This window comes from Gambusia affinis, linkage group LG15, assembly GCF_019740435.1.
Source record: "Gambusia affinis linkage group LG15, SWU_Gaff_1.0, whole genome shotgun sequence".
NCBI classification, from domain to species: domain Eukaryota; kingdom Metazoa; phylum Chordata; class Actinopteri; order Cyprinodontiformes; family Poeciliidae; genus Gambusia; species Gambusia affinis.
This window is the reverse complement of record NC_057882.1, coordinates 23,609,273-23,636,225: the sequence shown is the minus strand read 5'-3', so window position 1 is coordinate 23,636,225 and position 26,953 is coordinate 23,609,273. Positions and strand designations below refer to the sequence as shown.

At 35.4% G+C, this 26,953-nt stretch overlaps 2 protein-coding genes across 3 annotated transcripts; both read right to left on the bottom strand.

Annotated features, from left to right (window-relative positions):
* Positions 1–295: 295 nt before the first annotated feature.
* plac8l1 (PLAC8 like 1) lies at positions 296–3,700 on the bottom strand. 2 transcript variants are annotated; one of them, XM_044140662.1, is made up of 5 exons: positions 3,636–3,700; positions 3,122–3,365; positions 2,575–2,807; positions 1,957–2,093; positions 296–1,730 (listed from the first exon to the last, which is right to left on the bottom strand). In XM_044140662.1, exons 2-5 carry the CDS (start codon positions 3,145–3,147, stop codon positions 1,599–1,601), a joined length of 528 nt encoding a protein of 175 aa, XP_043996597.1. In that variant the 5' UTR covers positions 3,148–3,365; positions 3,636–3,700; the 3' UTR covers positions 296–1,598. The 2 variants fall into 2 exon arrangements, with proteins under 2 accessions (XP_043996597.1, XP_043996598.1); XM_044140663.1 differs by having other exon boundaries at positions 3,122–3,362; positions 3,636–3,681.
* Positions 3,701–5,797: 2,097 nt separating this feature from the next.
* On the bottom strand, positions 5,798–26,947 carry LOC122844918 (leucine--tRNA ligase, cytoplasmic-like). Its single transcript, XM_044140764.1, has 32 exons — positions 26,734–26,947; positions 26,363–26,484; positions 25,788–25,875; positions 25,328–25,408; positions 25,010–25,147; positions 24,700–24,861; positions 24,406–24,518; positions 23,644–23,707; positions 23,311–23,399; positions 22,949–23,174; positions 21,796–21,883; positions 20,869–20,945; positions 20,675–20,728; positions 20,434–20,574; positions 20,069–20,146; positions 19,848–19,933; positions 19,581–19,646; positions 19,259–19,341; positions 17,933–18,071; positions 17,358–17,570; positions 17,111–17,168; positions 16,041–16,104; positions 14,670–14,853; positions 14,179–14,269; positions 12,991–13,131; positions 12,130–12,270; positions 10,470–10,580; positions 10,178–10,288; positions 9,230–9,334; positions 8,267–8,362; positions 7,962–8,094; positions 5,798–6,557 (listed from the first exon to the last, which is right to left on the bottom strand). The coding sequence occupies exons 1-32, from the start codon at positions 26,737–26,739 to the stop codon at positions 6,352–6,354; spliced, it is 3,555 nt and encodes a 1,184-aa protein (XP_043996699.1). The 5' UTR covers positions 26,740–26,947; the 3' UTR covers positions 5,798–6,351.
* Positions 26,948–26,953: the final 6 nt, after the last annotated feature.

Here is a 26,953-nt window from a genome sequence, read left to right as displayed (position 1 = left end):
CAAAGAGAGTGGTGGGTAACCGTACTGCTGGTGCTGCATACAGAACACAAGTAAATCTGTTACAATGGTAATTAGGCCTTCTTACAGCAAACAGTTTATTACAAATTCATTTGCAGTGTTCTAGATCTGTCCTCTGACATTCAAGCAGAATTTATCATTTTGATCTATAAAGACTTCCTGTCAAAATGAATGATCTGCTCTTCCTGTCCTTCATTGTGTGGTGACCTTTACTCAATAAAGAGAAAGAAGGTGTCAGAGAATCTAAAAATAAAAAGAATTTCCAATTTATTTGAAAAAATTTAAATTTACAAATTTATTTAATGAAGTCAGAGAAAAAGTAAGCAATGCAAAGTCAAAGACGCTGCTTTTGGGGAACATACAGACTGGCGTTAGTGTCTACGTATTTTCATTATACACATATGAGTCAATTTCTTTCTACAAAACTGGGCACAAAATCCAGAAACTGAACCTTTTCATTCACATTTGTGTAAGAAAATGTTCAACTGCACCACCTGCTGATGAGGTTCTGTAAAGTAACAGTTATTACATTTGGGGGTTTTTTAAATAAATGTAGTACTTAAAAATAAATCAGCCTAAAAAATGACTTGATCAGTGCCATGAAATATTACTGTAAACAGTTACAATAAAATGTATATTTATTAAAAAAACAGGACAATTAACTTTTTATCTAAATACTTTGGGTGTTGAACACAGAGACAGAATAAAAAGGTTTTTAATGAAAATGTATATGCAATGTACGGTAATAGAAAAGAATATGCTAACCATTTATTAGCTTAAAATCTAAGGTAATCTTGAATTTTGTGATAAATATGTCACATTTGATTTTCTTTGACAATTTAAAGCCCAATGTTAAATATGTGATAAGGTTAGTTCAGATGCTGACTGAAAAAGTGCCAAGAAAAGGTCTAATTAGGTTCAAAGTAATCTGAAAAAGGGCAATAAATTATTAGAACCATTAAGTTGTAAAGTCTTATCTTTTGTAGCAAATAAGTCTTAGATTTTGAAAACAATGTCGTGAGAGTAAAAACAGAATTATAATGGTGATGAGTGTAATATTTAATCCATTTTAAGGATGATTACAGTTTGCCATGCCGACATGATGAACACAATAACAGGACTATTGTTTTTGTAAAACAGGTTTAACTGTTTGTCCTTTTCTTCTCTGTGTTTGATTAAAAAAAAATTAGCAGCTGTTTGGTGCTTGTTTGATGTCTGTTGGAATTGAAAAAAAAAGGAAAACCCTTCATCTTCCCACCTGTTTTTAATACATATGCAAATGTGACCACAAAATAATTTCTTTCAGAGAAATAATTCAAGCTATTAATATTCAAACAGAAATTCCAGTGATTTTTTTTCTCTTCACATTTGAAAATCTTATATCACTCTGTGGAGCTTTAAAACCTGGACATTTGGCTCCATTGTTTCACCCGGTTTGATTCCCAGTCTTTACATTTTAGATCAAATGTTTTCAAAGGCTCTAATCCTGTACCAGTGATATATTATGCTAATCTCTGTTGACTTCATTGATCCGTGTTGCAAAGTTAAAGCAAAGGACACAGTTAAGGACAACAGTTTCTTCAGGCTGATTCCATCACTGTAGACACTTGATATGTCTGAGTCTTCATCCTGCGCTTCATCTCTCTTATCATTTGACATACAGCCAGAGGGTAACAGCAATACACTGCACTCCAGTCCTCACACACACTTCCCTGTGGGTAAACATGCAGGACAACAAGGAGCAGACATACAGTACATGCAAGCAAGTGGAGGAAGCAAACAAAATTATAAAATAGAACAGATGCTCCAATGCACATTTCACTTTTAAAATTGTTGATAAAATGCTGAATAACATTTTTATTTCACTGCATAAAATGAAAAGGTTTTTTTCTTTTGCTTTTTTAAATAAATAAACACAGAACTATGTACTGCACTCACCCGAATCTTGTAACGCTCCCTGATTCCAACTCTGATGGCAAAAGTGGATCCTGGTAGGAGAGGCATGCAAAGACACTCCCCAAACTGCTGGGCTAAACTCAGATCTAAGTAGCACGGCACCAGGGCCCCAATAATACCTGGAAGCATGTAAGAAGGCAGCAATAGTTTCTGTGGGAATATTTCTAAGTGTTTTGCTTGAGACATAAATCGCTGTTCTTTAAAGGTGTTTAAGAAGTAGAACAAACTAAAATTATTAATATTCAAACTAAAATATTCAAAATGTTAATGCATGTCAAACTACAATGTGAATAAATTAACACCCTCCCACAAAAATACAGAATAAATAATAATAATTTAAAAAATCTTTTGATTATTTTTTGCCTTTGCAAAGAAGTTTATTAGCTGTATTTTGTTTTACACTTTAGTTGTTTTAGGTTTGGTAATGATTGTGTAAGACAGATGGACAGGATTCAGAATTGGGAAAACCAGAACAGAACACAGCCTGAATGGATGGATGAATGAATGAATGAATGAATGTTCTAAATGCATTTGCTTTTATTATTAACATCCATGTTAAATTAGAAATGTGCTTTAGTGTAGTGTGTGAGTGCCTCTTACATGTTGTCTTGTCTCCACAGACATTAAAAAGTCCAGTGCTCCAGTCTCCCCCCATTTGTGTGACGGTGGTGATGGTTGCTGTAGCGATGCCAGGACCCGGCTGAGTTATCACTGGGCTCATCGTCACAGGGAATTCGTTTGACCTCTGGCTATCATCCGTTTGTGTGTCAAAGACTTCCACTTCTTCATCTTGACACATCGACGTTGAAACATTTTTGACTGAAAGTTCTGGTCTAAAAATCAAAGAACAAGCAGCTTTAAATGCAAGCTGGTGCTCTTTATGCATAAAAGGGATATGATCTAAAGGTCTAATTTATTCCTTGTTCATACTGTTAACAAAATAAACAAACAAAAAAAAACCCACAGGATTATATAGTTATTACAGCAAATATGATGAGAAAAACTTCTCACTTGCTTACCAATGACATGCAAAAATAAGTAAATCAAGTAGTGGTACGTGGGATATGGTGAAACTGCTGCCTTTAATTACATTGTGCCGAGTACTGGGAGCTTAATGAAGCAGTTTGGGACAGCATAAAACACTTACTGGTCAGTAACTGTCGTCTCCTCCATTACTTGCTTCTACCAGAAACTCCTTGAGACGGGTGACACAAGGAGGAGAGACGAGAGTGGAGCCGGGAGTCAGCAGGAAAAAGGAGCCAAAGTGACACTCTCCCAGTGAGAGGCTGTGTGTCGGAGCAGATAAACCTGCAGTCAGAGGGCTCAGCCAGAAGCTGCGTGACTAAGATAAGTCTTGCTGTCTTCAGTCTGAGACTTTGCTGTGCACCCTGCTAATACAGCAAATAAAGAGAGGGCAAATGAACATGAGTGCAGAAAACATAAAATGTTCAGCATGGGAGGACAAGGATGGATTCACACAAAAGCAAGTTAGAGGATATCTGATAAAGTTTGAAAAGAAAATGTATGCAAATAACTACAAAAAGAAATTTAGAAAGAATAAAGAAAATCAAACCAAATAAATCAAATCTAACACTTCATCTGAATCATGATATGTAGGTTTTCATGTACATAAATTCTTAAACAGTGAATGCAACACTTACCTCTGAGGTAAAGAACTCTTGTATGAAGCGTTGAGAGGGAAATTCTTGGTTTCAGAAGTTATGAAACTTCTGCGGTTTTCATTTAAGAGGGCTCATTTCCTCTGTACTGACAATGACCTATTATTCAGATTGATGCACTTTGTACTTGACACTTAGCAACTGACAGAAAAAAAGGAAGAGGAGATTTGTACGTGCTGAAAAGTCATGCAGAGAAACCAAGAGGTTCAGAATCTTACACCGTGTTCCAAATTATTATGCAAGTGATATTTTCTCAGATTTTCTTGAATGATCAATGCAAATAATGGTCAGTATAATTTTCAAGTCATGAACTATTACAGTATGAATTAAAGTTTACTGAACAAAGCTCCCTATGAGAACATTATTGGTTTCAAAAAAACTCAAATGCACTGTTCCAAATTATTATGCACAGCAGATTTTCTAAACATTTTATGGATTATATAGAACTGCAAATGGTCATTCTTTGAATGTGCAGTATTACGTGGTCACATGTACTAAAATCAAAAGCTATTTCATCAAAAACATCTTAACAGACCGAGTTACGTGTTAACATAGGACCCCTTCTTTGATATCACAGCACAATTCTTGCGTCCATTGAATTTATGAGATTGTTTCTGCTTAAATTTCTTTGCAGGATGTCAGAAAACCTTCACAGAGCTGCTGTTTTGATATCAACTGCATTCCACCCTCAGATCTTCTGCTTGAGGAAACTCCAAAGGTTCTCAATAGGGTTGAGGTCAGAGGAGGATGACACAACCCTGCTTAATAATGTGGAACATCCTTCTTAAGTAGATTTCCTTTAATTGAGCTCACCAGAGAAACTAATCAACCAGCTCTCTGAAATTAATAATAGTGATTCAAAGACACAATACCATCTGATAAATTTAATAGCACAACAAAAAATGTAATCTTTATGACACTTAAATCCAATTTGCATAATAATTTGGAACATGGCATATTTTAAACACATGTACAGTCCCATATGTCAAATGTACAGAAAATAAGTTTTTTTAATTTGGTTTTATTATCTCTTAAATATGGTAAAATGTATTTTTCAGTTGCCATTTTAGAAAGAGGCATTAAAAGCAGCATTTTTGATTTATTATTTCTCTTTAACAAGTCACTGATGGTTTCTGGAAGAATCTTTAAAACAAGTCAGGCTGCTCCAGTTCCTTGGGTGAAAGTGACTTTGCCCCCTCAAACACAGAGGGCAAACAGAGGGTAATACAAAGTGTGGTCAGTTTTCATTAAAAAAGGGCTTCCACAGAGGAAGTCCAGATTGAAAAACCAAAGCTCAGCAAAACAAAGAAAGGGCAGAGCAAAGGCTTGACAGACCCATCCTGATGATCTCAACATTTGAGAAAATATTCTGTGCACTGAGACAAAAAGTAGACCTGTTTGGAAAGTGTGCACTCTTTTATACCTTGGATAAATCTAACAGCATTTCAGAAAATAACATCCTTCATCAAACATAGAGGTAGTAGTTTGACTGTCTGGGGCTTTGTTGCCGTTTCAGCACCAGGGTGACTCTACGTCTGAAACCATGATGAACTCTGCTCTTTAGCAGAAAATCCTGAAGAATGTCAGGCAATCAACGTGTAACTTCAAACACACTTGAGTTCTAAAGCAGGACAATAATCACTCAGCAACCAAACTTCTGAGTGAAAAAAATAAATAAAAGAAATGTTTTAAGTAGTCCAGTCAAAGTCCAGAGTTAAATCTGATCAGGATGCAGTGGTAAGACACAAGCAGGCTGTTCCTGCTCAAAACCCCTCCAGGCTGGCTTAATAGAAACAAAGTCATAAAATACTTCACACAGTACTCCTTCAGTCTGAAAACATTAATCTGAAAACAAACAGGAGTCTGTTTTGTGTCTGAGTGCATCCAAAAAAATCCCTTTATTGCATTTTAAAAAGAAATGTGATGCTTTTAGATAAATAACATGAACAAAACATTCAAACTGTCTTTATGCTTCACATAGTACTCAGCCATATCAAATTCATGGCTAACATCAAGGAACCAAACAGGATTTTGCAGAGAATGTATTCATTTAAAAATGCAAACCTAATGCTGCCAGTTTAGTTGTGGAATATTTTTCTACTGTAGCTTAGACTGTATAAACAAGCAAAGACAAACAACTTGCAAACATTCAAATATTTTTATTTTTGTGGAAAATCCAGACAAGCACAACTGACAGCTAGAAAATATAAAATATGCCCAACAAGCTGAAGAGACATGATATCCCTCACATTTGATGTATAAAATAACACCAGACACATTTCCATTTATATGACAACATCAGGCATTCAGAGCACAGCAGGAGCTGCCTGACAATGAACACAAGTGCTCACCCTGTGAGGAGGTGGTGGTGGATTATTTGTTCAGTACAGATCTGTTTAAAATAAAATTCAAAATACCAAAAAGGAAAAGACTGACCATTTACAAAACTGCCAAACCTGAACGTTCTATAAAAGACTATTTGATACGGTAGACTGATGTACTAGTACATGCTAGATTCTGGTATTATTTAACTGTCAATTCTAATTGACTGTAGGTGTCCACAAATTAAAAGGAAAAGCAATCTTTGTGTGTCTCTTCTGACTGAAAAGGCTTTTGTTCTAACTGCAATAGCTTTTGAAATTTTACAAAGAAACTGCTGAACCTGCTCCTTTGTGCCTGTGAGACAGCCTTTTGTACGTTATTGGATAAGATAAACCAAAGTATCTCCAATGTCTACAGTGAGGCCGTTGTCAGCCAGAGTGACCTTCTTCTCATCCAGATTTATGTTGAACACAGATTTGCTGGAGATGGGCAGCTTGCCTTGCTCCTCCTGTCCCAATATGGGCACACGCCGTGGGCCTAGCACAGGATCCTCATACCTCATCAGCTTCACTCTGGACAGATCTAGTGGTGAGGTTAACAAAACAAGAGTCCGATTAGGCAGAAAAGCGAGATTAAAAAAAAACAAACAAACAGAAAAGAGTCAAAAAGACAATCAAAGTATGGGTTGAAGGGGGACTGGATGAAAGGAAGTGAGACAAAACAGAAAGTGGTCATGGATTGGATGATATAATCACAGAGAATTCATATTGATTTATAGGAGCCATATTTTTCCCCAGAGAGTGTTGAAGTGTTGTGCAAGATTACATGAGTGATCATAAAAACCCCAATAAAAAAATATGGCAGAAAGAGAAACCTTTGGTAAAAAATGAAAAAAAGGACTACCAATTCAAGAAACCCTAGACAAATACTTAACAGACATGCCTAAATGTTTTTTAACCATAGTGATTAACATGAACAGAAGTGAGTTAAGTTGTTTCTTAGCGTCTAGGCTTTGGGTTTGAGGAATTGGGAACTCATTTTGATATTAACAACAAAACAACTGGAAACTGCTTTAATCAGAAAATTTGACGCCTGACCATTTATTGCTTTATCTATTTAATAGATTAGAAAATGATTGAGCAATAAGAGAGACTTGTACAGTTAACAAAAATGCTATTAATATATATATATATAAAGACAATCACTGTATTTTTATAGAAATATGTTCTGGGCAAAAAAGTGTCAGATAATAAATCTTAAAATAAATCTTCAAACTGCATTACATTACATGTTTTGTTAAGGTTTATATTTATTCTTTATGAGCAATGCAGTGATTTTGTTCTTCCAAGTCACTAACAATTCCGCTTTCTTAAGAAAGATTAAAAAAAATAAATTATGTTTTAGTATCAACAAATTAAAGGGAATTCTTCAGTCCAGCACCAAAACATACCAGATTTAGCCAAAAAGGCTAACTGTTATCTGCAGTGCTTTTCAGGTTAATCGTATAAACATAAGGAATAAATTACAAAACACAAACTAACAGAGCACAATGAAATTTTCTTTAGACTGCATGCTATTCTGGCTTCATTCGACCTAATCTAACTAAATTTGTAACAGCTGGACTTCCAAGCTGTAAGCACATTTCAGGGGTAAATTCAGCAATCAGCATGCATCTAGCTACAGTTTAGATTGCCAAAAGATCAAAATACTAGTTAAAGAGCAATTTCCGTTTTCTACATTTCTATACTGGCAGATGGCAAAACGAGGCAGTTTTGTAAACAACACGCATCTGAATTTGCTTATCCACCAGGAGGTGTGACAAACCAAAAATATGAATCAACACATCTCCGAAGTGACTCACTGGTTTACAGATTATTTTACTGAAACAGAGTGAATATGTTTATGCTCTCTAAAATACAGACTTATAATAAGACGTTTTTGGATTTCAAAAGGAGAAAATCATGTTTCGTAATCTGTGCTGCTAACCTTTTATGAGTCTGTTGACTTTGGCTAGTCGACGGACAATGGCGTCTTTGCTGTCTCCCTGCCGGATGTCAAGCTTTGTGGAAAACAGGCCGTTGAATGGTTGGGGGTTGAGCAGGGACACGGCTACTCCAGGCTTGGACGGAACATCAAAGTTTATTTTGTTAATCATCAACATAAAGCTTCATGCATGCAAACAAACCTGCAGTTGAACATAAAAAATAGTATCTGCTGGCATTCATAAAACATTCAGAAATAACCATTTTCTGTCATTTTTTTAGCATCCATCACACATCAGGAGCCTTTACCTCTGATCTAAACACACTGAACGGTTTCCCAGGGCAACAATCCTCCTTCACTTTGTCATCAGCCTCTGATGCAAATAAGACATCAATCTGCTCCAACTGTATGGGGGGGAAACAGGAGAAAACATATCAGTGCGCAGCTGAGCAGACCAACCACAACGGTGCATTGCTTAGATGTTTTGTGTGTGTTTGCTCAACTGGCACAGACTGGCAGTGTTAACTAGACTCAAACAGTAATCCCAGATGCATCGCCTGGTCTTACACCAGAATATCACACATTTTGTGTATTTTTGGAGAGAAAACAGCAACTGGAGGTTAAACTAGATTTGAAACAGAATACTGAACAGAGACGCATGAAGGAAAATGTTTTTTGCTTTTTTTTTCCAAACACCATTTGCTCATTTAGCTGTACCCAGCATGCTTTGCATTGGATGGAATTTGGCCTCTGCATTTTATCATTATTTTTATCCATGTAGACAGACTGGGAACAATCTAAGGCCACTTTATTACTTAGGAAGCAACAACTCCCCAGTAATCTGAGTTCAGCAGAAGCCATTTTATAGCAGCAAACTGAAGTCATTTAACCATCTACACCTCTTCTCTACTGGCTGTTCTTTTCTCAGTGAAGCATCACTGATGGGACTTTTGTCTAACTGATGGTTTGTGCAGCGAGAAATACACCATGTAATATCCAGTCCTTGAAATGCACAAAAATTCTAGGTTAGCCTTTTAGTTTACTGTGCAAACATATAGGTTTAATTTTTTAAATATGTGTTAGTTTGTAAAAAATTATTATCTGGAGTTGTAGGTTTATTTATTTGTCAGTACTAAGACTTTTAGGAGAAAAATAAAGTTGTTTACAGATAATCATTGCCAGCTTGGTCACAGAAGACTGAAAATCATAAAGCATTGTGAGCAACAACAGATGAAACTTTGTTTGAATCTGAAGAGAGTAAAGTCACAAACCTCCAGAGAATTAGTTAAGTACACCAGATTCTCCATGAGAACCGCTCGCTCATCAAACTCCAGCTCTAGATCCAAGACCCTGGGTCCGTTCTTCTCCAGGTTCTCCTAAAAAACACAAACGCAATCAAACAGTAAGTAGGATGTGAATATAATGCTAAAAGTACTAACAACTCAGCTGCAGAAAATAATTATTGGAAAGTGGACACTTTACTCTAAATGAACACCATGTATCAGCAGGTTGAGCTTAAAAGACGTAAAGAGCCATAAATAAATAAATAAGCTTTTCATGAATATTACCAGGGTTATTCTGTTTGATCACTTGAATAAAGACTAATGCACCTAAGAGAAGTGACTCATACATTTTTAAAAGAGAAATGCCTTTGATCAGCATTATTATTAGCTGCTTTAATCAAACTGTATATCTATATATATTATACATGTACATAGTTAAGCTGTAAATGAGATAAGAAAAGTACAATCTTTGATGACATGTTAGTGCAGGTATTAAATAGTTCTGTCCACCATTGGATGCTTCACACTGACTATGCATAATAATAACATATATAGTCAGTACAAAACATAATCTACCTTAACCCTACCACAGGAGACAGTTCAAAATGGGACTATATCTCAATGACCAAAAATACATTTTAAGATAATGTTATGTTTGTCAAAGTTTGGAGAAAAAATTTAAACTGAACAAAAAATCTGCTAAATTCTACAGACTTGCATGTAGTTTTCATGCATTAACAATGATAAATCTCATGATTGCATCTTTTCTGAAATATTCAATCAATCAAATTCCTACAAAATATTAGTTTCACATTACACGTATTAGGCCTTAAAACAAAGAAAATAAGAACTGGTCAAAATCAGAATCAAAAATTGGTATTTGCCAGAAAAACCCTTAATAGTGCATTTGTGACCCTTAAAACTAATAATAAATACCTTGATCATGGCAACAAACGGCATGACTCTCTTCATGTACTTCTTCAGCTCAGGCAGGGCTCCCAGCTCGTTGGCTATGACTTTGTTGTCTGGCAGGATCCCGTTGTTGCTCTGGTCACAAACACAAAGAGGTGCTACAGATTTAAACAAAAGCTGAGTGTGAACAGTCAGATGAAAAGGACAGCTGAACGAGTCCCAGCATTAACTTGCACTGTGTCTTAAACACAACTAAATAAAAAATAAAGAGCAAACTAACATTGTTCTGTGGAAGGTTTTTTTATTTATTTTTTACCTTGTAGTGCTTGCCGAGCAGAGATAAGGCGTTGTGTTGCCATGGAGGGTAGCTCTTAGCCACATAAATAGTGCAGTGGGACGGCTTAGCAGGGGGCTTAGAGTCACCTTTCTATGAAAGGAGAAAAATGCATTTAAGAAAAAAATTAATAAAAACAACCTTTTAAATGTGATTGATTCGTTGTTAACTCACAACACAAGGTGGTCACAATGAAATACAACTTACTTAGGATGATATAACAAATACTTATGCTTTTTGATGCTCGTTAGTGAGAGATCTGTTCATTTAATTTACATGGCAGCTGTGTACCTACACACTGTACCACATGAGTCATGATGGGAAAAAGGCTCATACTAGAAATATAATTTCTGTAAAGTTTTTAGCTCAACTGCAGCAATTTAATTGTGCATAATTTCCATTTAATTGGAAAAAAAACATTCATTTCTAGCCATCTTTAAATATGTATATTACACACGTAACAGATGGGACCTTTCTAGGTTATGAAATGTATTATCAGAAATGTCTAACAAAGATTAAATATGAAACCATATCATAAAATTAAAGTCAATCCTTCCAGTTGTTTGTTTCCCTCTTATCTTATTCTTTCCCAGTTTTGCCCCTGTGCTCCCAAAACATTGGTAACAAATCAATAACTTCGGCCTGGAAGCCCAAGATATCGCCTGTCTTAGATAACATTGTCAGTACCTGCTTTGTTTTTCCCTTTTTTGCTGCAGAAATCCACATAATGAACAGACAAACTTTTCCATTGTGAACACAAGACTTAACACTTTTGGTTTATCTAAAAGGACAACAGATGCTGCAGGAAGCTCAACATCAATAATCCACACCTGCTGCATTTCAGGCCTGACACACAGAGAAACAAAGAAAACGCCAAAGCAACATTTCTTGTTGTTCCAATTTGCTTCTGAAACCAGTAAAAACTTGATGAATTCTTTTTACCCTGATGGTCAAGAAAAAAAAAAAATCTCATTTGTATTTTTTAAAAAAAAGACTAAACAAAAGCCTTCTCTAGTCTGAAGTCGTTTTTTATTCATTTTTTTTCCCATTGTTGTGCTTTCTGTGCAAACAATAATAAACCGTGAAATATCTGTTGACAGAGAAAAAACACTCAGCCTCCAGTTTCTGACTGTTGGAGATTTTGTGCACAAAAGGTTTGGTTTTCATTCAACAAAGAAAAAAAGAAACTATGAAAAGAGTGTGACCAATTTTAAAATTGATTTTTACTCTTACAAAAAGCCATTGTATCTACAACATAAAGAACATGCAACAGCTTTTACACGTTTCAGAAAGTTACATTTAAATGTGAAGCCTTTTCGTGATTTACATTTAATACCTAAAATGTGAATAAGGTATTTTATTCATTGATAACTAATCTATAATGATGAACAATACTGTATAGGAGGTTTTGATTTTAATTCGCCAAAAACGAGACGTGATGTTAGTTTTGTGAAAGGATAAACTGAAAATTTCAGAATTTACGAGAAAGTGATCTACAAAACAGAATAAAAAACATGCAACTTGGTGGAGTTCTCACTAAAAATTGTTTTCAAAAGCAAAAATAAAAAGGTTCACTGAAGAAGCCGTGAATTAGTAACCATGTTGATTTAGGACACAACCAAGTACAGTAGACATGTTATACCTTGTTTTTGGGAGGAAGCATGTATGCTTTGAGTCTCAAACGGAGGTCGTGTGCCGTCTCCATCAGGTACTGAGAAGAACGAATCAGAACCTCATCGACGGGGCTGGCCATGGGCCATGACGCCTTCATTAGAGAACCAGTCTGTGAGAGGCAAGCAGGAGAAGAGTGAAAGGAGATTCTTATTTTATAAAAGAGGAAACAAAAACTGGTCTCATCAATTACATAATCAAAAGCCACAGTGCTTATGCAACGGCCCTCGCAGGAATCAGTTGTGCTTGAGTGTGTGGAAAAACAACATGTGATTTCAGCTTGTGGTACCAAGCACAGGACGAGGGGAAAATAAAGGTAGTTGAGGCGGACTCTTTTGTTGTTGCTAAGCAACAACTGAAAAACATATCTCCAACACAGCAGCACTCCTTTATATTCACAAATTTGAGTGTTAAAAATATTCATGGCTCTTAGTGGTACAGGAAGCGTGTAACAGTGAGTGCTCTTGCTTCATGGTGTAGAGGAAATGGCTCAGTGTGAAGACAGGCTCCCAGCAGACTTGGATTTCACCAGTGGAACTTGTCAGTAGCCATTTCACACCAGTAAATGAGCAGTGGGAACAAGTGCTACTGCGGGCCAGCCATGAAGCTGGAGGTTTAAGCTTTCTGATCCCAGGTGCTCTTCATGAATGTAAATTAACACATTACGGTGACCTCTTTTGGTTGGCTGCATTTCTCTGTTGTATGTAAAAGTCTATAACGAGGAAAAGGGCCAAAGAGAGGATGGGATGAGAGAATCAAAGCCAGATTTATACCCTGAGAGCACACTGTGAACACTAAAAGCAGAGAAATACCAAAAGTCTGTGTTACATACCTTGCCCAATAGACTCCATGTGTGTTCACAGAGATGTGGACAGATGGGAGCCAGCAGCAGAGTTTGTCTCTCTATGAACTGGAAGACAAGATCTCTGTGCATGCCTTCAATAGCCAGCTCACGGTACTTATCTTTAGCCGCCTAAAGCAAAAACATGAACAGTTCTAAACTTCCACATCAATTACAATATGCACAATGCTTAAACAACAATAGTCCTATCCCTGAGAAGTGCTTAGAAATGGATATATGAAAGGGTAAAAGGAGATGAAGAAAAACAGATCTGTAAGAATCTGTATATACTGTAGTAGCATGATCCAACAGCAACAAATCAAAATAAGTGTGCTTTCTGTCAAAGCTGATCAGACTTTCATATTAACTTAAATAACTTCTTAATAAAATTGTGTTTAATCAGAGCTACTCCTCTGATGCATCACTCAATTGTTTTTTGATTCCAACCAAGAATTTCATGAGGCATTCCTTTAGAATCAGCATCATTAACAGCAAACATGTTCAGTTTAGAAGATGTAAAGATTTACTAAGATTAACTATTCACTGGTAAGGTTTTTAATATATAACAGTATAAAGAACATAACATATTTTTAGGGCCCCAAATAACAGACTAATCATATCACAGCAGCTGCTCTGTTTCATCTTCTTTGAGTTTGTAAACACATCTGTTATGGAGAATACTGGATTTGAAAATATTGGCAACATTATAGAAATTTGAGCTGAGGAACTTTGTGGTTTCTAGCAAGTACATTAATAGACTGCTGTTTTTATGTCAGTACAAACCACACTAATAATAAACAGAGGAGATTAATGTAAAATTAGTAATCCTTTAAAGGTAGAAAAACTAAAATAAAATATGTAATGCTTTTAAATACAGCTATTTAAAAGAAATTTCTAAATCAGTTAAAATTGGATGGTGGACTAGCTTGTTCATAGAGTGACACCCAAAAACAAAAAACGTATTATAGGCTACATCCAATTGAAAACCATTTATAAACAGTTCTTAGATCTTTAGATACTTGCCTTCCAAGTTTTAATTGCTATTTTTTATACATATTCTGAGACAATTACAGAGATTTTAATGGTTCATAACACTTCTCATAATAGGATAATCTCAACCCTTAGAGACATTCTTATTTTTTGAGCTAAAGATATTTCTCAGAAAGTTAATGTACTTACCTGGAACTCAAAAAAGCCGCTCTTCAGAGCCTCCTTGTACATCATCCTCTCATAATGCTGCTCTGTCTTCAAGATGCCTGCATTCATTTCACTGGAGAAAAGATAAAGAACATGTAATTATATTATATAAAGGCATAAGAATAGCTGAGCTGTTGCTCTGGAGATAGAATTTTCATAAAACTTCAGTGTTTCACAATGCAGCTTTTCCAGGACATAACAGAGTCTTTTGCAAAAAGTGCCTCATAATTAGTAGGAATGATGAAATACATGTTACTCAAAAATGTTTTAGGATGAATTTTAATCAAATCCAAAAGAATTTTTAAAAAGTTAAGAGAAAACATCCTTCTGAAGTGCACTGTCATAAGATTATTATGAAGACAGATTCCAGATAATCTGAAAAGAAATGCATACCACCTATCTTAGCTTAAACATTTGATCAAGTTCTTGATCTTTACAAACCTCACCATTACTTAGCTCATTTTACCACATACCTTGCAAACACGCGATCGTTGAACGTGTCAACGGGCCCCGTCCTCAGGTTGTTCTGGTTAGCAATCATCTCCTTCACCCACTCCACCCACGTGTAGAGGCGAAGAATGCCAGCGTCAGCCATGGTCTCCACAAAGTTAGCGTCTTCCATCGTGTCCCCAGCGTCAGCTAGAGCCAGGCGCATACCTGAAGAGAACAAAGCGATGCAGAATTCACAGAACACAAACTTCACTTAGATTATGTAGTCTGAAAAATGGGTTGTGTTTAAAACAAAAGTGTTTAGTGCAAACACACAAGGCAAACAACATACATAGCACTTCATAAGTTTATAATTTGCTTTATTTAAACTAGGGATGCACAATGCATTTGCATTAATGTCAATATGGTCGTTAGTCATTGTTTAACATGTGGGTGTCTGTTCCATAAATAAAAGTGGGCTGATATTAATAACTGATTTCCATTTTTCTCTTGTTTCCATTTGTGTATATGTTTCAGGTTGAGGAGGGGGGTTGGTCATGTGACAGTGATGCAGCACCGGAAGTGGAAACGTTTAATTGAAGCAGAGAAGTAATGTCGACAATATGGTCATGTTTTTCAAAAGGCCATCAAAAGGGTAGGGAAATATATTCGACATTGATAAATATCAGTCATAACAGCAGTAATAATATTGAATATTGATATAAATATTGCAACTTTTCGAATTGGTGCATCTTTAATTCCTGTTATTCATAAGGCTTTGGAGGAAGAGAACCTTGTATTTCAAAAATATTTTAATGATGTCTAAATAATACATGTAGCAGTTCACACAAACACAGCACACAAAATTATTTTTAAACGTATCCAAAATAATTCTTATTGGTCCCCATGGCATCCTAAAATTATCTCCACTTTTTTGTTTCTACTTTGAAGGCAGCCTCTTGAGTCAACTATATGAATGTATGATTTAGGACACATAATCTGACCCAAGGCCAATAAAAATGAATTAGACCCAAGAAACCGCATTGGGCATTATTCATGGTTCTTTTAAATGTTTTTTAAGAACATTCAAAATTAAGCAAACACTTACATACTATCATAACAATTAAGGCTGTTATGAACAGCTTTTTAAAAAAATATTTTTTATTTCTTAAAGCTGTTCATAACAGCCTGGAGCAACTCGAATTGTAACCTGAGAATATGATTGTGTTCATGTTCAATTATAAGCACTACTTGGACAGAAAATGTTTACAACATAATCCAGTAGAATACCCTATGTAGCATAAATATACACTGTAAAGGGCAAGAAAACTCTTATGAGGAGAAAAAGAAGAAAAGATTGAAGATGATGCATAAAATGCAAAAAGATTCAGAACAGATGAAGAAATTGACATTACCGTCAGCTGAAAACTTGCTGATGGCTTGGCTGAGAGTGAGAAAGTTTCCTGTTGATTTGGACATCTAGTAAAAGAACAAAAACATTTTTTCCATATAAGTTCAAAACAAATGCATTGAATTTAAACTCTAGGTAGAGACCATCAGCTTCAGATGACTAAAAAACAGGTACATATTGAAAACAGAAATACTAAATGGTAAACTAAGCAACTTCAAAACGTATTTAAAACACTTTATAAAGTTCGGAGCCCTCTAGGGGATATAGAGAAAACAAATCCTCTTTAGCATTATCTCGCAGTAATGTACTGATTAGTTCATGTGACATAATTGAATACTATAAGCCTTTCTTACGGTGGTCATCGCACCTTCTGCTTTAATATAAGGCTTTCATAAGGTTGTTCCATGTATGTTAATATCTCATTGTGAAATATCTGAATTTTTATATATTTTTCTTTAGGATAGAATTGCACCACAAACTTATGATATAAACAGAAACTTTCCATAAGAAAGAAATAAAAAGCAAGGAAATAAAAAATACATCCAAACTATTTGGACTATTTTTGAGTTTTTATCGCAGGGTAATAAAGTCATCTGACAGTTTTGATTGTGTCTTTTTTCTGTTGGTAGTCTAAATGGTTTAAAGGGCCGTTTTCCCTCAGCGTTACACAAATAGACATAAACATGCAGTGAATAAATTGATTTGTGAATAAATCAGTTTTTTTGTACCAAAGAGTTAAGAATAAACACTGAGGCTCTTTAAATGTGTATACATTTGAAATGGTAAATTAACATTTGTGACTGTATATAAAATAAACAAGCAAATATTGCGAGGTAACGCAAAAGAAAACTTTTTTCCTGTGTTCCCTACAGGGCCTCCTAACAAAATGGATATTTAAATTCTGCATTTAGCAAAAAATACATTCTAAGATTTATTTCTAAATCTTTCTGAAAAACAAAATATACCATTTGCTGCCTTCTTCCAAAAAACAAGAAAAAAAGCTTTATATTCTCTTCAGGTTTTAGTATTACTAAAAATAAAAAAGTTATTATGATCTAAAAATGCTTGACTTGCCTTTTCCGAGTTAAGGAGCAGGTGTCCGTTTGCTCGAACTGCTTGAGGCCACTTCCCACTGTAATAGAAAAAATCCCATTAATTCTATTAATGTTGGGTTTCCAACATGAATTTCCTCCCCCATCGTTTTGCTGATGGAGAGCAGCCTCTGAAACTTTGTTGAAAAATCTAATAATCTAACTTTAAACTAAATAAATAAAACTCTAAAAGTTAAATTATACCGGCAGGTCAAACAGGGAAAACTCACCTGTCTTTGGGCCACATAGCTACATGGTTATACAGATAATAGGTGAGGTGGTTGGGCACAAGGTCCTTTCCAGACACACGGACATCCACCGGGTACCAGTACTCAAACTCCCTCCGCAGCCTCTGTAGATGCTCCTTAGGGATGTTGGTCTTGGGAAAAGGAGACGACTTAAAGAAGATGAAGTCCCACACCTCTCTAGTCATCTGCTCTGGCCTTCAAAGAAGAAAACATAGCTAAGGGCAGGAGGAACAGAATACTGGGCTTATGTGCATTAAATGCTGGGGTGACTATAAGCTTTAACAAATCTGGTATTCTACTGAGGGGGCTTATAGCAAACTTTAGGGATACAAAGTTGTGGATTCCAGCATCAGTTTTCTTCATTTGTTACATGTTAGAAGATGTTTTTAAAGAGTCTACTCTATTCTAACTCTCTGGAATAAAATGTCTGGTCGATTGTTGTAGAGAAAAAAAAGAGACGAAGAAGACAAAGAGAGGAAAAAAAAACAAAAAACAGACAAATAGCTTCAAGTTCAATATTTGCTTTAAGTGCAGGTCTGTGAGTAGCAAATAATTACTTGATGCCCAGTGGAGAGTCCCCTTGTCCGTTCAGTACACCTCCCTGGAGGAGGTGGGCTACAGTGTAGTAAGCCATATAGATTGTGGAGTCTGATAAAGACTCGATCAGCCACTGCTCGTCCCAAGGCAGCCGTGTTCCTATGGTAACCACGGGACAGAGTCACACACAGACAGACAACCAAAGGTACACACAACAAAAATACTTTAACAGATAAAATAATATTTATTACTTTGTACTGATTAAATGTTTAAGACTGCTAATTAAATAAATAATCAGTCTTGTTCCACTTGGTTCACATTCAGACAAAAATATTCTTGGTAGATAACCAAAGATTTGGATTGAGTTGTGTAATCCTTCCAAAAATAAACAGCAATGCAATCTGGTGTTGCCAGAAGACAAAACCACAAGTAATCTCTAAACAGCTGTTATGACAGATAACCTGGATTTTATATACTTTTAAAAATAGTTATGGTGACGGGGAGCAAAAATCCATTTTTAGTTTGTTTTTAGTTCCAGATCCTCTTGGCTCATCTTTTTGTGTTACAAGTAATTATGGAAAATGATTGTATCAGTTACCATACTAGAGAAAAACAATTGGGCATCATGTGATAATAAACAAGAAACTCCAACTAATTACAACTTAACAATCTGAATGAATGTGTTTTTTTAAACTTTTTGACCCATTTAGCACTATTAGCTCCTTGAGGGCATCAATAACTGCTGTACATATGCTTCAAAATATAGCGGATTGCAATAATTATTTTTAGAGTACTATTTGTGCTTGTTAAGCAGCACAAATAGTACTATTGTAGCCAAAAACCACAAAAACTGATTTTTTAGATACTTTTTTTTTACAGTACTGAGATTTCAATAAATGCAACAAAATTACAATTACAAGTTCTGTATTGTCCTTATTCTGTATTGTAATGTTTTTACTACATCAAATACATTTTTATATCCTCAAATGATAAAATTCTAGCTGTAATCACACTTATCAAATATTTTATTTACTTTAGAAAAAAACATTTTATTTGAATCTACAAGAATTCAGGATATATTTAGCATTTTATTTAGGCTCCATACTAAATCTATTCTTGCAGGAACACAAGCCAGAGCTAGATGCTCTGTGACCAGGCCTTTGTCTCCATCTGTAGACAAAACGCCTTTACACAAACAGGAGTTGGAAATTTTCAGGTATCACACTGTTCTCTTCCATCTTTTACCTGGTTGCATGTCAGGTGAACGAGAAACAGAAGAAATAGAGTTATGGGGATTTTTTATGCTATTGAATACATTACACAAAACTATACACTGGTTTACCTACCAAGTCCGTAGGTACGAGAGCAGGCATGTTCCTGTAGCCAGGCTAAAGTTGCCTCAAAGTTTCTTCTAGTCTCCTCACAAAATCTAGAATTTTGTACATAAAAAATACAGAGTAGGTAGATTATTTTGACCTTGCAGTGTTTTATCTTTTCATCTAATTTTTTTCAGCAGTTTCCAAAAAAAGCCTAAGAACAATGGAGATAAATATGCATTTCCATTTTAGCAAACAAGCATTTCTGACTTGTTATAAGACCCCTGAGAAGTGGGCTCCGACCACAGGAAACAAACAAAAAATATTTAGATAATGAAATCATTGTTTTTACGTTTCCAATGACTTGAGGGCTGCACTGGCCTGCTGCTTCCACTCAGCATCCCCGTAGTCCAAATACCTGTCCAAATACCAAAACAATAGTTGTATGGATCTTTTCAGAGACTGAAGCAAAACACAAATACAAACTTCTCTAGAATGAATGAACCAAATAAAGCATCTATCTTAGATGAAAATTCTAAACATTAAATACCCATAAATAGAAATAAAAATGTATTCAAATGACAAAAATACAAATCTATATAACAAAGATTGTGCTTACCACTGGTCACAAAGCGCCACCACACACTCATCAGCTGAACGCGACATGACCTGTTTCTCAGGCTCCATGTAAATCAAGGCCTCACCCTGTAACAGATAAACATTGTACAAACTGAAAATTGAAAAGTAATATGAAAACATGTATTATACAAACACCCCATGCTAACACATCTGTGCACAGATGTATAAAGAACTAAATCCAGATGACGTTAAACATGGTACCTTCTCAACCATCATCCTCTGGATCGGCTTCTTCGCATCTTGGACCTTCTGCCCCTTGTATCCCTCGACTAGCATGATCTGAGACATTTATTCACCAAAGCTCATTAATATTAATGAAATGTAATTATTTTAAAACTTCTCACATCAATAAGTGGGCAATGTATCTATTCAGTTTCAAGACAAACGGGAATTGTGTGAACATGAAAACTTTGGGACGTGAAACAAAACAAACTCTTAATAAAGAAAGAAAATAAAACAATCAAAACCAGTTGAAAGAAATGCAAACGTCAGTGGAAAATTTTATATTCAACCCAGAAACTTTTCAAATCTAAAGTTAAATCCTCATGTAGTTATTTGAAACCTACCCCTTCATAAAATCCCTTCAGGTAAACCTTTTCTTTGGCTTCAGCCAGTTTGTCTTTGTCATTTTGGCTCTGGATCTTCAGCTCATCACAGATGAGAGGGGCTGAAAGGTTTCCAAAGCCTGGGATTTCGATGATGGGGACCTGAGGTGTAGGCATTTAAAAATGATAAATAACGTTACACTGGGAAAGTACCATTAAATATGTAAGTGAAACCAAAATTACTGTTAAAAGAGTTGCTTACCGGCTCGAAAGGCAACACCATCTTATCCTCAATTCCATATTTTTCCCTTAGAGCCTTTAGGAAATTCAAGAATTAATAATTAATTTTATTTTTTATTTTTTTTAATGAATCCTCAATGAATTGCACAGCAGACATTATTTAAGCAGAAAAGATTCACATAGGTGTTATTCTCTTAGAGCAGAAGGTTATGTCACCTGTTTCTTTTTGATGTCCCTGAGAGCAGCAATGTCATCAGGAGCATCAGATGGCACACTGGTAACAACCCCAGTACCTGGAGACAAGGAGAGAAAAGTGCAAGAAAATGCACATGAACAAAACTAATTTATTTCATTCTACGTGGTTCCAAATCTAATAAATGCCCCATGCTGCCACATTTCATTATCTGCGGTGCAGCAAGCACTGGAGCAACAAACGAACTGTGAAAAAGGACACACAAACATGATCTCATTTACTGTTGCTCATTACACTCCATAACCCTTCAAGACAAGATGACAGATTGAGCATGAGAAATTCATTATTATTCATATGGATATTGTGACATTTCGGTTTAGTGATTCAGAAATTCAATTTATGAATATTTACAGAAATCCATCAACAGGACAAAAAATTACTTAGGGGCAAACAGCAGCTTTTCAGCAACAGAAGCTAAAAATAAAATATCTGTAATAATAAAGGTCTATTTGGTATACCAATTAAACTCCAAGTTGAAAAAAAGAAAAACATTCAGTATGTCATCAGGACATCACTATATACACTGACCTTTTAAAAGATTCAAACCTTTTAAAAGATTCAAACCACTTTATGTTTTTTACATTAACCTGTGATTAATGTGTTTAGGGCACTTGTAGCCAATTCTTCTTAATTTAATATCATAAAATTATTCATGTGATTTATAAAATATAATGCAAATTTGAAATATAATATATCTTACCCACTGAAAAATTGCAAGAAAACCCCCCAAAAAACTAAACAAGCCCATGATAGCTAAACTGCCTAAATATGAGATCTAGAAAACTGTTATAAAAGTGCACATTTTTGCCTTTGTGAGCAACACTGGAAAACAGACTAATACAAATTAATGCAGTAAAGAACTGCAGTCATATATTTTGAAGGACTCATACCTTTGTCCTCCTTAATGGTGAGCATTGGCAAAGCATAGATGATCTTATAGCAGGTCAGAGGAGCACTTAGCGCACAGCCAAGGATGTCCTAAACAGAGAAGCAATGTTATGTCAGTGAGAACGTTTGCTCCTTTAAGAATCAGATATTTAAATTCAGTTCAAATTAATGATTCAAAGTTCATATTTATAGGAAACTCAGAAACAATTAACAAGCAGCAAATTATGTATACATCAAGAAAGATTATATTTTAGATGCACTTACATTTATACATGGCTGCTAAACACTTTTACAAAGTTTGAGATCTTATTAAGAACATTATGATTGAAAGTTACAACCTCCATGTAAATCGTTAACTTTATAAGTTAGACAAGTTTTCAGCTTGTGATTGTATAAAATACAGTAAGTTTCATTACAGTTACTGAAGGCAAGTTTTAGTCAGTTATTGAAATCTCTGTCTTAAAGGCAGATGTTAATGAATACCATCTTCCTTGATGGAAAAGCTGGTAGTGGATGAAGTAAAAATAATGTTCAGATTCCAATTCCCCTAACAACAATAACCCAGTTTCAGGAGCTTCCATCTCCCAAGGGTCCCAGTAACAGACTGAATCCTAGCCTGTTCTACAGTCTTTCTGAAGGGGCTATTTGCTGCTCTTCATCAGAGGCATGTGGTTTTTTCGCAGCATTTCAACACCAGTCAGAACTACATCACACAGAATGGATGATTACCATTTGTGCAGTCTGAGAGGAAATGTCACTCTGACAAGGAGCTGAATTCTCTGAATGGAGCGCAGAGAACAGCCTGAAATCAGTCAGTCTGAGCTTATCGCAGGTAGCCTTTTGATAATTCAAAACGTTCTTCTCTTCAGCCAGGTAGAACTTTTCTTTTCACTCTGAATAAATGTGAAAACAGATAAGTTCATCACTTCATTGCTTCTTTTGTATAACTGATGTCCTGGAGTTATTTTGATCTAGAACATGTCAGATATTGAGGCTTTGCTTCTTAATTAAATAATTTATCTCTCAAATCAAAATGCAAATTAGTCTGGCAGCCTGCCAACATTGTTTCCTGCCTCTCTCATTCATCTCAATTTTTTTATTATTATCTTAGTGTCTCTTGTGTTTGTTGGGTGCAAAACATAACAGGCTCTCTACCTGCCCAAGTATTTCCATGATCACTGGCACCACTCCATTCTCTTTGGTGAAGCCCTGGAAGGACATGTTTCTGGCAGACCTCCTGGTGGAGATGAAGACGTCTCCGTTGGCCGTTTCAAAGGCGATGTACTTCATGTCGGGTCTTACCCAGCAGTTGGTCTGACCGAACATGGTTTCTGGTCTCAGAGTGGCAGCAACCAGGAAGATGTTTTTGCCTTTCATACCACTGTGGGGAGGACAAAAAGTATTCAAATTCACAGGAAATTATGAAATTATGCATTTAAAAGCCAGTGCAGAAAAAAATAATTACTTAGTCAACAATACATATCACAGCAAGTAAGAACATAGCCGTGATATTTTACCTGCTATAAAACACTTTGGATTTAAATTTTGCAGTGTAAGGTTCAACCACCTTCATCTTGATGAGTGTGTATTCCTGAGGTCCCACACCCTGCAAATTACAGAAATTAAACAAAATGCTACACTTTGGTCATCATAGTGTGAATAAGGTTACATTTGAAGTCTTTGAATGAAAAACAAATGTATATGGAATCAGAAGCCTTCAATTTAGATAAACTGATGTTAGGATATAGCTGAATATTTTACAAGCAAAGTAAATTGAATAAACATTGTTTATGCACACTACAACATTTTGAATTTGGTGTTTGATATTTTAATAAGCACAATGTGCATACCTCCCCAGTTTGCCTGTCATGATCCATGCATGGCTGTCCATCCTTGGGAGAGTAGATGGTGTACCTGTAGAGAGGTAAACAATATTTATACCAAACTCCACTGAAACAACTTTAAAGTATTTTTCAGAAACTTTCTATGAAATTGGTTTTACATTCAGTTGGTAACAAGGAAGACAGCATAGAACAGAAAAATATGTTGCCTTGCTAAAGTGTCCACAACCCTGGAGCATATATTTTGACGTGGAAGAATAAATGGTTTTCCACATTTTTTAAACAATTAAAAATCTGAAGTTTGGTGTACACTGAATTCAGGTTAGATTTGTTGGTTGTGTGATTCTGGCAACAAATTTCTCCAAATCCACAAGAGTTGCCACCATCCTTTTGGCTTCTTCACATATCAATGTTCTCTCTATGCAGCCTGTCAGTTTTGATGGAACGCCATGTCCTGGTAAGTCTTGGTATCATAGTAAAAAGAGTTAAACACAAAATGCTTTCCAAACTTTCAGATTTTTTAAAATTAAAACATTTTGAAAACACGTTTTCATTTTCTTCCATTTCAAAACTAAACTGTTCTAAACTTTCAAATTTCTGTACAATATGATAAAGGTTTGTGGCTGTAACCTGACAAAACATGAACAAGTCAAAGGGGTATGAAAACTTGTGCTAAGCAGTAAAATTCAACTGATGTAAGAAATAAAAACTGCATAGGTTTATGAAACAACAAAAGTACAACTTTTCAAAAAGCCCTAATTAAAAATGTACCTTTTGCCAAACTTGATCTTCTTCCTGTCCTTCAGGGTGAGAAATTGCCACCTGACGAAAGAGTCGTAGAAGGGGTTCACATCGGTCGTGATGAAAGACCGCCTCCAATCCACCTGCAGAATAACACAGATTATTATTTTTTACATTTTGATGAAAGGGATTTGCCTCAATGATACAACAAAAAAAGCACAAAAATCACCGAATTCAGAATTATATAAATCTAACTACTTTGAGTATAAACAAAATAGGAAAAACAAGCAATATTGCAAGCAATAGTTTCATATGTTTAGTCACCTTGACTCCCATTTGTTTGAGGTCTTTGATTGCCAAAGGAGGGAAATACTCCAGCCAATGGTCTGCATGAGCAAACTTGGCAATTTCATTGTCATTTAGACCTAAAGACCTCATGATGTCCCACTGGAATGTGGAAGATCCAGATTTGGCCACTGCTTTACTCTGACAAAGAGATTTTCAGTCAGTGAAAACAGTTTACATGAAAGCAGTTAAAAAAATACATACAAACAGAAACATAGAATACCATTCCGTTTACACTAAGACACAATTTCAATGTAGGAAATTATTTCAGCTGTCAGATGATCCCAACCTTCTTGCCCTTTGCTTTGTCCTTGATGATGATTTCATCAGCAGCCTTGGGTTTCTCCTTTTCCTCTTCATCCTCGTCTGGAAACAGGGGAGGGTTTCCGTACAGCTCCATCTCTCTCTTCAGCTTGTCTGCACAGGCCTGATAAAGTGAACAAAATGTATGAGATATAGCATGTGGGTGCTTTAAAACAGAGTTGGTGATGGAAATGAAGATCATATTATTGATTGATTTAAGTGGAATACATGGAACAGAAAGACAAATGTGAAACCTAAATAAAACTCTTTATTGAAAACCATCAGATAATAATAAGATGTCAACCTTGATTGGCATTCCTGTGCAGTGCAGACCAAATGGGAAGAGGCATTTCTTCCCCTTCAGAGACTGGAAGCCAACAGCAAACTGCAGGAACAAATCAGAACAAGAAAAGCTCAGAGGAAAAAATGGAAGATCTTTAACATTTTCAAGCTACCAGAGGTAGAGCATCCTGGAATATTTTTTATGTAATATATTATTTCAACCAAGGGCACTCTGCACGATCAATAAATTTCTGAGGACGACACACTTCTATGAACAGTCCATTAAATATTAAACTAATAATTCTCAATTAAAACCAAATAAAGCTCAGGATTCTGATTTGTTTTAACATTAAAATTACAGTGATTTTTTCTTCCATATCTTGTTTTTGAATTTACTACAAGTAATATGGTTGTTTAAAAAACTGCTAAGAATTTGATTCTAAGTGAACAAGGTGAATTTAATTTCTTTGTATCCAACTTACCTCACACTTTGACAAGCTGAAAGTATGGCCAAGATGCAATCGACCATTCATATACGGATAAGGAAAGGAGACAAAGTACTTGTTTTTGCTGTAAAAAAATAAAGACAATTAAAGTTATAAAGAAAGACCTTTTAGTCTCTCCCTCTTTTGGTAACTGCGGTCTTACACCAGACAGTAACAGATTTGTAACTGAAGAGGCAGTTATTTGATTTTTATCATGAAATGAAAAATAAAAATCACCCTAAAATTTCACATTTTATGGTATTTCTATAATTTTTAACAGAAAAATTGCCAAAGAAATTTTGTAATTCAGTAATCTGGGTGTCATGTAAAAGTTTAATTGGTTTTTGGTGTGAAATTGTTTGCTTTGACATGTTATTTGCTGACATACTTGTTTAATTAAATGTATTTAAATTCTATCTGTACCCATGTTCTCCTTCACTTCAACAGGCGTCATAATATAATAATGAGAACATATTCATCACAATAAAATGAACATCTGCAGAAGAAATATTGTATTTAACTTACACTATAAAATATAGGCAAACTAAATGGCAATGACAGCAGCTACTCACTTTGAAGTTTCTCCCACAGTTGACGGTGCGTCATTCTCAAATGCTCTCTCCTTCTCCCATTTCTCCTGAATTTCCAATTCAATCTTTCTCAAGTAGTCCAACTTGGCTGTTCCCTTTCGTTCCTTGAATACAATGAATCAAGAATTTATTTCTTGTACTGTTTAAAATATCAGTAAACACATGTTGATAATGTATTAGCAAACATAACGACATTGATTTCATCTTTGGCATAAGATTCAGGCAGCTGGTTCGGGAGCTCATGCTAGCTAAAGTAGCATTCAGCTACAATAAGTTCGTACATAAAAATGGAAAGTGTATTCATTTACTCTACAGAAGTACAAATCACTCTGAAATACGTGCTTAGAACTTACCGTCATTCTGTAACAATTCTCTTTCCTGTAGCTTCAAGAGAGAAAATAATATAAAACTCCAACGATAAGAGAAACCCACGCCACCGGTGTCTGGATGATGACACTGACAATCGACTTTCCGCAGAGCATTCTGGGTAATGCAGTCTCCACGAGGTCTTAAGTGTTTAATTTGAAAAACAGATAGCTGACCACTATCATGATTTAAATATGTAAGGTTTTG